Source organism: Sciurus carolinensis, chromosome 1, assembly GCF_902686445.1.
Source record: "Sciurus carolinensis chromosome 1, mSciCar1.2, whole genome shotgun sequence".
In the NCBI taxonomy this organism is placed as follows: domain Eukaryota; kingdom Metazoa; phylum Chordata; class Mammalia; order Rodentia; family Sciuridae; genus Sciurus; species Sciurus carolinensis.
The window spans coordinates 131275924-131289042 of NC_062213.1; the positions used below are offsets into that span (position 1 = coordinate 131275924).

The 13119-nt window shown below is 31.2% G+C and overlaps 1 protein-coding gene across 1 annotated transcript in view; it reads left to right on the forward strand.

Moving 5' to 3' along the window:
- Hfm1 (helicase for meiosis 1) overlaps positions 1–13119 on the forward strand; it is an 87225-nt gene that overhangs the window by 43923 nt on the left and 30183 nt on the right. Inside the window, exons 20-29 of the mRNA XM_047564451.1 lie at positions 3994–4085; positions 5638–5744; positions 5837–5884; positions 7438–7535; positions 7616–7747; positions 8453–8538; positions 8761–8844; positions 8972–9129; positions 10553–10656; positions 11096–11242. Of these exons, the coding sequence (XP_047420407.1) occupies positions 3994–4085; positions 5638–5744; positions 5837–5884; positions 7438–7535; positions 7616–7747; positions 8453–8538; positions 8761–8844; positions 8972–9129; positions 10553–10656; positions 11096–11242 (1056 nt within the window). The remainder of the gene's footprint in view (positions 1–3993; positions 4086–5637; positions 5745–5836; positions 5885–7437; positions 7536–7615; positions 7748–8452; positions 8539–8760; positions 8845–8971; positions 9130–10552; positions 10657–11095; positions 11243–13119) is intronic.

Consider the following 13119-nt stretch of genomic DNA (forward strand, 5'->3'; position numbering starts at 1 on the left):
AGTATAGAAAAGTTTTTGTTTTAAAATCTTTTTAACATTTGGCACATATCCTTCCATTTTTAATGCATTTTTTACATTTTTATAACCACATTGTAGAAATTAACAATTTTATGTCATGTTTTATTAGTATTTAACATAAAGTTGAATTTTAAAAATAACTTACTGTCCTAACTCAGGCCTAAATTAATAGCATTTTCCCCCTTGTTTTCTGGTCCTTATTTTGACAAGTCTAATTTTGTTTGTGAGAATTAGTTTCTGTGTATTTTAGGGTATCTCATTAGAGGGAGCATGAGAATTACTAATGTAACTTCTTCATCTATTCTTAGATATTTTCACTCTCATGAAGAATCTTATTCCACTATCAATTTTTTCCCTGTGGTACTTCTTGAATCTTACACAATACCTTCTGTCTTTTAATATATCTAATATGTGACCTATATAGCATATCTTCTTTTTCAGTCATCAGTGAATACTACTTGATTAATTTTTTCTTCTTAAAATTCTATTTTGGTTCTCCTTTTGCTTTTTTAATCAATCTCTCTTTGGTTACCTTTCTGCTTACTATGATCTTAAAGTTTTAGGCCTTAGATCTTTATTCTCAGTTTATGTTCCTTTCTTTGAAAATATAATTTACCTTCACAGCTGTAGCTATAACCATTATGTAAATTAATTTAAAATTATAGTTTTGATCCTAGTTTCTCACCTTTGATGCAAAAATTGATCCTCAATTTCAAGTAAAATGAAGTAAATCTTCACTTACATATATGACTTAAAACTTGATTTTGGCATTTAATGATATTGGCCTAATGATACTATTACATCATGTGTATGTATAAATCTGTAACAGTGAATCACACTATTAGGTACAATTACAAAGCCCAGTGAAAATGAGGAAGAAAAGAATTCATGTGATTTAGAATATTGTGAAATGGGGCGAACATAGATTTTTGGTTTCAAATACCTAGATGTCAGTGCCAGTACTATTTCTTACTAGCTGTGACCTTATGCTAACTGAGCCTTGGTTTATTTATCTAAAAAACAGGAATCTACTACATGTCCTTTCTACTTTATTGGGTTGTCATGATGATCAAATGCAATAATGAATTTAAAAATATTTTACTGTAACAGGAGTTGTTGGACTCTTTTGTTCATGGCTGGAAAAATATTGTTTGCCTATTATTCTCATTAGCATTTTTGCTAAGCCTAAGATAAAATATTGGATACCTTTGGTTTCTTTTTCATTCCTCGGTTATTCCATATTGAATTAATCATTAAACACCAAAAACACAATCTAACCTTAGAACTGAAAATATTCCTGTCACACAGTAGGATGTTTCTTTAAATGTGATTAGGTTTACTACTTGCAGTCAAAATCAACTGAGTGTGCTACTGTGTTAAAAATGCAATTAATTAACTCTACCTAAGACATATAAATTTTAATTTTTAGAACTAAAACCTATGAATTTTTATTTTACCTGTTTAGTTTAAGCCCCTCCTAGATATATATTTTGTTAGTTCCTTCATGTTTATAGAAGATACTTACATTTCATTTAACTTTTTTAATTACCTTTATCAGAAGGGTTGTTTCATAATTACTTAGCCTGCCATTAATATAGGTGGAAATTTCTTATGTAGTATTTCTTTCCTTCCTTCCTTCCTTCCTTCCTTTCTTCCTTCAGATTGAACCCAGAGATGCTTACCCACTGAGCCACATCCCCACATCCCTAGCCCAATACTATTTCTAATTAGTTCTTTTTTTAACAAGTTCTTGTTCCTTCATATTACTAATATTTTTGTCCTTTTGAGCTTCTTTTTTGTATATCAATTCTTAGTTTATATGTTCCAATAATTCTTCTTAGAGTTTTTGCTTTTGAGTTTGTGATTATAATATTCAAGTATCTAGGTATTTTTATTGTTAACTTGTGTTCATATCCAGGATTTTGCCTATTTTAAGAAGGATTAATCCTTTAATATGGATAGTAATTAAGAGGCTTCAGAGTTATATTAAATTGGAGTATAGATCTTGCTTCTGTGAAGGAAAGGAGGGAGGAAGGGAGAGTCTTAGCCCCCATTGCAATACTAAATACATCTGGCAAAGCTGATGAAGAATCTTCAAGTTAAAGGTCCATCAGGGAAGTTTCTTATTTCCTAGGTCTTCCTTAGTCTTCCTACCATGCTCAGTCATTGAGAAGATCTCATGAAAACATGAGCTTGGTGTGGATTCCATGGTGATGAATTCAGAACACAGCAACCATCAGTCAATGACACTTCTTGCAGTAGAAGGTCTGAGAGGTACAATCTCATGGCCTCCATGACCTCCCTGAAAACTCTGTGGTCTTTAAATTGAATTAATCTGAATTTGTTACTGTGAGAGTATTCATCATTCAGTCAGTAACTCTACTGATAGCAAATTGCCTCTGTATTTCCTGTTTACTTGCAGATCTTTCTCATTTCTTTCCATTCCTTCAACTTTGACTCCTCTTCTTCATGGTTTCCTTTCTAGATTATTTTTTCTATCTTACCTAAAAGAGTTTCATCCTTACTAATAAGCAAGCAAGTATCAAGATTTTTCTTAAAACTTTTCATTTTCTCTAGCAAGGAGATACTTACATTAATTTATAAACATCAAGAATGAGAGAACAATGTTTAAATATTAAACATTAAATATTAATGTTTAAATATTAAAGATTAATATACTAATTCCCTTGGTAACCATATTCATGATACCTAAATACTTCTCTTAGAAACTCCATTTCTTGACCCACTGCATCACCCACATTTTGGCTTAACATGTTCTCTAAGCTCCTGATTGAGAAAATGGCTCTTAAACTGGCTTGGCTACTTCTCTACTTCTGATTGTTAATTCTCTCTGCTGTACCATGTCTTCCATGCCTATAACTCTTTTGGGATGCCAAAAATATTCCCTTCTTCTGGAAAACCAGTAGTCCCTGCATAAATGTTGACCCTTTCCTTGAGAAACAGCATCCTCCTTCCTCTTCCCAGCTGTTTTCTGTGTAAGTTCACAATGCTTGAAATTCTTTGGAATACTTTTAGATAATTTATACTTGAATCTAATAACTTCTTAAGTGAATTTCATTCCCTCAGTTACCTACCCCCCACTGCATTCGTCCACTGCCCTCAACCAACCTGCTTTTCTATTTTCTGAAGAGTTTATTTTGAAATTCCAATTTAATTAAACTATTTATTGATAATTTTAAGTGGCCCTCTGTTATTTTAGAAATCAAATCCAAAATGTATACTCCTTTAAATAGCATTTCAAGGCTCTCTGTGGGTCTCTCTAGTCTATCATTCATCATTTCTTAATAATGAAAGTAGGTAACATTTATTAATGTTAAGCACTATACCAACTACTATATATGTATTTTTAAAATTGCACTTAAGTTTCTTCACAAATTTCTGAAGAGGGTACTTTTATTATCCCACAATACATTAAGAAACTGTTAAGTAACTTGCATATGATTATCCACCTACCTAATAAGTGAAGAGCAAGAATTCTAAGTCAGTTGACCTGAAACTTATCACTATTAAGCCATATCTATCATTACAGTATTCTAAAGCTAGTCTTTTAAATTTTACTTTTTCAATAAACAATTCTTGCTTTTTCCCAAACTTATTGGCTTTATTTCCTTGGCTGCCAAAGCACATTAGTCACTTCTAAATCCTGCTCAAGACCCATTTTCTATACTAGCCCGTTCTACACTGACCATTCTCCTAGGTTTAATTTGCTCTTATGTTTGTATTTAAGTATTATCATTCTCTGGATTTTGTCCTCTAGCTATTTAACATGTAATCATCTCCCTAGCCAACCTATAAGTCCCAGAGATGTGTGTTGTACAGTTTTTGGTGCATCTTTTGTGCCAGGTATCACTGTAGAAACAGAGTAGATATTAAGGAAATATTTGTTAAACTGGTGAAAAGATAAGGCATTTTGACTGATAGGGGGTATGTTTATTTTTCCATCTTTTCTCACAGAGGCAGGAAGATTGATGGCTTGGTATTATATTACATTTGAAACAGTGAAGAAATTTTGTACAATCGGTGGAAAAGAATCTTTATCTGATCTGGTAATTAATTCTCACTAGAAAATAAATAGATAATGATAGAGAACAGAGTGATATTGAAGAAACTATTGATTTATATATCTCATATAATTTAAGAATGAATGAACAGACAAAAGCATTTCTAATAATGCTATGCCTCAGAATATCTTTGATCATGAGATATTAAATATTCCTCCTTAGAATATATTGTATTTTCCTTTGTATTTCTTATTGGGAGCTAAGAAAGTTTATATACATGCCAAAAATAGGTGTGGCAGCTACCTCCCAACTTGCCTGTTGATGCTGATTACCTTGATATTATCTACCAAATGTAATATGCAAGAAAAATTCCAAGATAATATAGCATCACATATTAGGTGAGTGCCATGAATGATGATGAGTTGCAACATGATGCCTTGGTGCCTTGTTCTTGCAGTCCCTCCCTAAGTCTTTTGTATGAGAATGGCAATATTGGTGGAAACAGAATAACATTGGTACTAGCCCAGAAAAAAATAAGTGATTATTGAGAAAATGGGAATAACAATAGGTGATGCTAAAATATCAACAGTGGGGGCAAATGTGCAGTTGCAGGAGTTAACAGACCACAGACATACTGTTGGTATGTGGGAACTGCCTTGGTCCTTTCTCTCGTTACTGGAGACATGACCAGGAAATGAGAGATTTGTAAAAGAAAATACTTATTCCCAAATTTAAACCATTCACTTCCATTTTAAATATCTTTTAAATATCTGACCGATTAGATCATACTAAAGATTGAATAATAAAATTCTACTATTAAGGAGTCACATGAGCAAAAAATTGTTGAAAGGTGAAAGGTTAATATTTTCATGTAAATATTATTTTTACTAAAAAGAAATCAGGAATAGAAAATGCCCAATGTTAACATTAACTCATTTGATCTTGAGTTCAACAAGTATATAGGAAAATTAGAGTAAGTTTCATTTTATAGATGTGGGAAAACAAAGCACAGAGCATTCTTGCTCAGTTATCTGAACTGGGCTATAGAATCCAAATTTCTTAATTTTTTTTTTTTTTTTTTTTGGGTGCTGGGGATCAAACCCAGGGCCTTGTGCTTGCAAGGCAAGCACTCTACCGACTGAGCTATCTCCCCAGCCCCCAAATTTCTTAATATATAAAACATTCTTTCCAATACCAAATAATTGGGATAATGAGTTGCAAACTATAGAAGAGCAGATAATAGTAGTAATGATAGTAACAAAAACAACATTTTTTGAGTGCCTGTTACTATGCAGTGGGCACTGAATTGTTGTAAATTTTATTTTGTTAATCTTTACAGTCTTATTGGTATAGTTCTAATGTCTAGCAGCATTATATGCCGCATCATCATGACATATAACAGATGTATGTAAGTACATAAGACATAGTAAATGAATAAATTCTTAAAAAAGCAAAATGTATAAGGTAGGTTTTTAACTCTTATCTAATAAAGCTATGATGACCCAAGATAGCATAAAAAAATATTCAGAGAAAGAAGATGAGAGAAAAGAAGTAAAAAAAGTACTTCATTAAATGGACAAATACTTAAATTTTATAGGTTGCAATGATATCTAGCTGCAGTGAATTTCTAGATGTGCAGTTAAGGATAAATGAAAAGAAAATACTGAATACTTTGAACAAAGATCCAAATCGGGTAACCATCAGGTACAGAAATTACATATGTTTTAAGTAATTTTAAGAGGTTTTATATAGTGGAAACAAATAATAAAAGTTTTGTCTTGTGTTTTTATTTATAGATTTCCAATGGAAGGGAGAATTAAAACAAGGGAAATGAAAGTAAATTGGTAATAATTATTTTTTAAATGTCTTAACATATAATTATTTGTGAAGATTTTTTTTTATTTTTTAAACATTTTAGATTTGCTTTTCTTAATAAAAACATTTAGATAAAAATAAGGAGTCAGAATGTAGATATGGTATTAATTTCTAAGAATTCTGAGATTTTAATTAAAATGAATTATGGATATTTTTAATCAACAAACATTTGTTGAAAATATGTTTTATTGAGGCAAGGTAGACAACAGAAAACATACTTATTTATGCTTCTCATCATCAAGAGCTTTTAATTTAGCTTGAATGAGAACCATGCATATAAAAATAATGGGTAGGGCTGGGGTTGTGGCTCAGTGGTAGAACACTTGACTAGCATGTGTGAGGCACTGTGTTTGATCATTAGCACCATATAAATATAAATAAGTAAAATAAAAGTATTGTGAACTAACTAACCTAAAAATTTTAACTAAAAAATTTTTAACTAAAATTTTTTTTTTAAAAATTTATTAAAATACATGTAATCAATGTCTTTTGAATGGTAGTGGCATTTTGGGAGACACAAAAAGTAAAAGCAAAAACCTGAGAAAAGGCATGCATATATATATGCCTGTGGATAACTTGCTAGAAATGGGGATTTTGTATACAGGAATAGTAATTGGAAGAGTAAACTAAGATTATACTGCCATGTACTTCTGCCCTGGTTAGTGGCAGAGGTACCACCACAACAGAAGGTGTGAGGACAAGCATATATAGTTAAGATCACGGAACGTCACTGCTAGCTTTATCTGGTGAAGAGCAATCTTGTCATGGTTCTGTACCTCCTAGAACAAATCTCTATTCTCTCTCCCATCCCCATCCCTGTCTTATTACTGCTTGTATTAAGACTTTCAACAGGGAGGTTTGATGTTGAAAAGTGTTCTATTTATTAATAGAAATATTGATACTAAATAAAGTAGTTTTACTCAGGCAGTAGTTAATATATCCCACATTTGTGTATCCCTAGACATCTTCTCAAGGAGTTTTACTTATCTTTATTTAAAAGCATCTCATCCATGTTTTTTCCATCAGTTACTTCTTTGTTGAATAAAAGAGGTTTTTGAGAGAACGGGAGATTGAGTATAGAAGAGTTAAAAAAATAATAATGACTGAACTTTTAAGGGTTGGTAAAAGGAAGTCAATAATGACCTGCAATGATAATGCAAGATATAGAATCATGAAGTACATGGAAATCAAGGTATAGAAAATTCTAAGAAGGACTACTTCAGTCAATAATGTCAAACACCACTGGGCAGGGTGGTGCACACCTGTAATCCCAGCGGCTCAGGAGACTGAGGCAGGAGGTTTGCGAGTTCAAAGCCAGCCTCAACAACAGCAAGGCACTAAGCAACTCAGTAAGGCCCTGTCTCTAAATAAAATACAAAATAGGACTGGAGGGATGTGGCTCAGTGCTTGAGTGCCCCTGAGTTCAATTCCTGGCACCCAAAAAAATAAAATAAAAATAATTTCAAATACTGTGGGATTCTAGCTTTTAAAAGAAAATAATGAAATTTCTTCTTTCCTTCAGTCTTATACAGGCTCAATTAGGATGTATTCCCATACAAGATTTTGCTTTGACACAAGACACCTCAAAGATTTTCAGAAATGGCTCACGAATTACAAGATGTATGTTACAGGATTAGTGGGTTTTCAATATTTTTCCAGTAAATTAGTGCTAGATTTAATATTGAAAAAATTTTTTTCAGGGTTGTCAGATTTTGTGGCTGCTCAGGAAAAGAAGTTTGCCGTACTGCTGAATAGTTTGATTTTAGCTAAATGTTTTAGATGCAAACTTTGGGAAAACTCTCTGCATGTATCCAAACAGCTAGAAAAAATTGGTAGGTACTGCATACAGAAAGCCAGTTTGGTAATGTCAGCAGTTTATTTTGTATTTCACCATTAAGCAAATTATTCTGTGATTATAGACCATTAAGGAAGATATGTGTTTATAGACCTAAATAAGGTGCTGTCCTTACTTTGAAAATCTGATTTTCATTTGTTCCTGCTTAAATGATTCCTTTTGAAATCAATTGAATCATGCATAAGAGATCTAATAAAAATACTCTAATTTAAAATTTTGTTTTCATACCAAGAGTAAACTTTTCTTTTAGTAATTAGGTAACTAACTGTGATGCTGTTTCTTTCATTTCTGTGACTAATGTTTTGCTGTGATCTCAATTACAAGGTACAAAGGTAACAATTCTGGCCATTCCCAATCAATTACCAGAAAATTATATCAGTTATTTGTATTTGAACTTTTCTTCTGTTTTCAATAATAGTAAATAAAGAATAAAAATAAAATAAATAAATAATAGGTTCTACCACTCAGTGCTGCCACACTTAAGACCAAGCCTGGAGCGCACAAACCTTAGGGGGACCCTCAAACCATATCCAAACAATAGCAGTTAGATGTTTGAATCTTTTTTTTTAAAAAGTTCTATCTTTAAAAACATTCTTACTAATATTAGTTATTAAATAATTAAGATATAGATTTCATTTTAAGTAGATTATTTAAAAATTGTCCTTTGATTACTTTTTCATAGGTATAACATTGTCAAATACCATGGTAAATGCAGGTTTGACCTCCTTTAAAAAAATAGAAGAAACAGATGCAAGGGAACTTGAACTGGTATTTAGTATTCACTTATTCCTAATCTTACCTGAATTCTATTTAAATTCTAGAACCTAATTTTGATATCTTTATTTCTGTCAAATTATTTTCTTTTTTATATTCATATTTTAACTTACCAAGATTTTGGGTAGTAACTGTTATTAAAACCTATTCTAAAAATATTTTACTGAAAGAGTTTTAAGTATTATGGTAAGAATATAATCATGTAAATATGCTTAGATTTTAAATAGACACCCCCCTTTTGGAACCCAAATAAAAGAAGCTGTGATGTATCTGCCAAAATATGAACTTGAAGTAGAACAGGTAAATATTTTATTTATTAACTATTTTGATTCTTTTCAGGAATAAAGCTACCTAATACTAGACTTAGAGCTGAGTGTGAGTAGTAAGCTTATATTTTAACATTTCTTATGCCTATCCTCTTTTGAAGATTACAAGATACAGTGATACTGTCGCTGAAATATTAGTGACCATTATATTAAGGAACTTTGAACAGCTACAAAATAAAAGAACAGCACCAGATTCTCACTATGCTACCTTAATCATAGGTGATGCAGACAATCAAGTGGTTTTTAAGCACAGAATTATGTAAGTAATTATGACCTTTATTTGATTTTATTTCTAAGCATATATTGTAGATAAAAATTTTTACTGAAAAATAAAAGAAAAAATATCATTGTAGAATCAATTAAATTACATTTTCCTAAAACAATAATGGGGTAGTTTTTAAATTTATCTCTTAAGGGAAGTATTAACATTGGGTCTGTTTAGATCTTTATATTTAGTATTCAAATGAGCAAAGTATAAAATCTATCACCATTATCTGAAACAAGTAAATAGATGACCTTTAGGAGGTTGTTCTTATTTTTCTGCTTTTCTCCAGTCATTTATGGCCTTTCTACTTTTTGGATAGTTTTTCTCCTGCTCATCTCAAAATGTATCTTCTATTTCCAAATTAAAATCTAACAAACTACTGTAGCTTAGTTGTGAAATCCAGGCAACCAGATGACATATATCTAGGAGGTACCCACCCTATACCTAGTTCTCTAGCATGCTATTATATAATCTTTCCAGAAACTATCATTTTCTTCCAGGATGTTATAGAAAACTCTTAAGGACTTCATTTCCAGCTATATAGCTAGTACTTTGTTAGTACTGAGAAGATTCCAAATATTGAATTATTTAATATTTATATGAAACAGGAGCTATCATCATCTACATATTTATGGAGGAGTAAATTGAGAAAAAAGAGTAGTAATTTCTGCCAAGGCATATCTAGTTCATAGTGAAGTCTGAATTTGAACCTAAGCATTCCTAATCCAGAACCTATGCTCCTAATTATATTACCATACTTGTAAGCTCAGGAATGACAGTGACTCTAAGATGGGAATCTCCTAATGGTTGACAGTATAATAAAGGATACCTTCCCAAAAGGTCACCAAAAAAGGTATGAAAGGGACTACATAAATAGTAAGATTTTTTTCATTGGTAACTGCCCTCTGCAACTAGCCATGGTACACTTAGAATATGTCATCGTACAAATCTTTGTTCTCTGTGATTCTTCAATCTAATGATAGCTTGGACTGTCTGAGACTAAACTAAATTTAATCATAAAATTGGTGGCTTTTTTTTGTGATATTATTAAATACAAACTATTTCAGAATAATTTTAATGATATTATTGAAGTTGTTCTTACAAATAAATAGCCACTTTAAAATGGTAGTGACTTAGGGGCAAGCTCATGTGTTATTGGTAGCAACTATATATTCCAAGTGGGCCTCAAATGAGTCAGTGCAACTTGGAAACAGGAATAATTAAGAAAATTATGGTTACCACAACTCCACTGATTCTTTATTCTCCTTCCTCAGAATTTTAGAAAAGTAATTTTTAGTAATCAATTTCATTCTACTACTAGAGAGTACCTATCTTAGAGATAGTCAACCCTTAGGAATTAATGTTATTTTGTTTAGTATTTGGATCATTATTTAAATTATGCATTACTATTTTGCAGGGATTCTGCTTTGCTCAAAACTGGAAATTGGACTAAAAAGATTGATGTAAAGAGAGCTCTTATGTCTGAAGATCTTAGCATAAATCTAATTAGTTCTGAGTTTGGTAAGCTAATTAATGAAGATATAAATATAAAAAATATAATAGCATTAAAAAATATTTCCTTTTTGTTGATACAGAAAAAATAAAGATATTATATAAATAATATATTTAAATAATATGAATAAACTTTAAGTAGAGTCTCACCATATTAGATATGGAATAGGCAACATGAACCAGGATACCAATTCATATTGTTCATTTATAAACATATCCAAGATAGTTAAATTTCAATTATTATGGGAACATTGACTTTTATTTTTAGTAAGATAAATGTATGAATTTCTGTTGGTCATATTTTTTAGCATTTTAAAAATATTTTCATTTCCTGGACTTCTTAACTACGGAGTTACAGTAATATAAGAGACTTAAAAAGAATTAAATGGTCTCAGTTATAGACTTATATGACTTAAATGAGCATTTTTTTACCTTTTTCTCTTTTTAGTTGGACTTGATATTCAGCAGAAATTTACAGTCTTTTACTTAGGACCTAAGAGGTTTGGAAATCAAATAATTATACAAAGAAAATCAGAAACAGAGATTTCTCATTCTAAATATCCAGCTAGATCTACTGTAGCAGGACCTAATAAAGGTAAATAGCTCTAGTCATATTGTAGATATTTTAGGACTAGATATTTAGATTATTTACATTAGTAATATGTAGTAGAAATTCTTCCTCATGGTTAATATTTGTCAAGTTAGATTGATGTTTGGAGCTTATGCTGTTTTATTAGTCTTTTTATATACATTTCCCCTTTCCCATACTTACTTCATTCTTATGGCCATTATCAGAGGGAGAGCAAGTGATGTACAAGAATCTACAAATGTGATGAGGCAAACTAGAATGAAAATAAATTTATTTTTTTGTGTGTGTGATGGGAATTTTCAATATACACAAAAGTAGACAGAAATGTGTAATGAACTCTCAGGTATTCATTAGCTACCTTAAATGGTGATCAACTCATGGCTAATATTGTTTTAGCTATACCTTATTTCAGTTTTTCCTTTCATATGTTGAAGCAAATCTCAGATATCATATTATTCACTCTGTAAATGTTTCATTATATATTTGTAAATGGTAAGGATTTTTTTGTAAAAAAACATAACTGCTTCACTTTATTACCTAAAACTTAATGCCACCCGATATTGAATCAATGTTCATATTGCTAATTGTCTCATAAATGTGGTATATATACACTATCTAATTACCTTCTAGATATACCAGATTGACCCCTGAGTCCCTGGTACTTTTGACAGTTTCCTTCCTGTCCAGGGTGATATGCTATTCCAGGTGCAGCTTGGATATTTCTAGTTTCATACCTGTAATAACCCCTTTCTCCAAGGAGCCTAGGTTTCTTTTAATGATAATAGTTTTCTGACATCACAATCTGTGTCCTAGAGGAATTCATTGCCATTGAGTGATCACTTGAATTTTTCCATGCAGAGTTAGGAAATATGTGATTTTGTTTTGTTTTGAAAGATAAAATACATCATACTCAAATGTATAACTCATACTTACAAGTCCAAATCAAATTCAGGGATATAATCCTTAAACTCAATTATCTATATTTCTTTTATGTCAGGCTGAGAAATTTGGTTTTCAGTGACTCAAAAAAATTATAAAATGCTGCTAATTTTCCATCATTTGCACCATAATACTCACAATAAGTGATCTAAGAATAGCAATACCAAACTACCCTGCTTAACATGATTATTAAAATTTGAGAATATTTTGCAGATATTTTTGTTCTCAGAATATGTCTCACAGTTTATACATATATATAGTCTAATTCATGTGTTTTAAAATCATTTGGAATACTTCTTCTACATGGGTAGACTATTTATGCCTCCAAGTGCTAACAGTAACTAGTGTTTGTTTTGTAGATTGGACTATGGAATCATGTAGCTGTTCCTCATTCACTTGCTTCTATTTTCACTATTTTGGCCCTATAAAAGGAGCAGATAACAGATACTGGAGAATGTGAGAGCAATATCCTACCAAAGTACCTGAATAGTTGTTTACTCTGAATGGTATTGGTACTTATAATAGGTAGAAACTGCATTGAGTAGTGGCAGAAAGAATACATTTAAAAGTAATCTGTGAGCCACTGAGCACTCAACTCATTCCTCTTCAGAGAACACAAAAAAGCTTTATTTCCAAACAGAATATAGTAGTTTGTAGCAGGCTGGTGCTTCCATGGCAGCACCTCTAAAAACTACATAAGTGCTAAAGTTTGGGTCTTGAATATCTCCTAAAGGGCCATGTTTTAAAGGCCTGGTTTCCAGGGTGGTGGTATGGGGAGGTGGTAGAACCATTTAAAATAGCATCAAAAATATATACTTAATAATGCTATAATAAAAGATGTTCAAGAGCAGTTCATGAAAACTAAAAATCATTATTAAGAGGAAATAAGGGAAAACACAAATTAAGTGATATGCTATTTCAAGGACTGAAAGATTACATGTTGT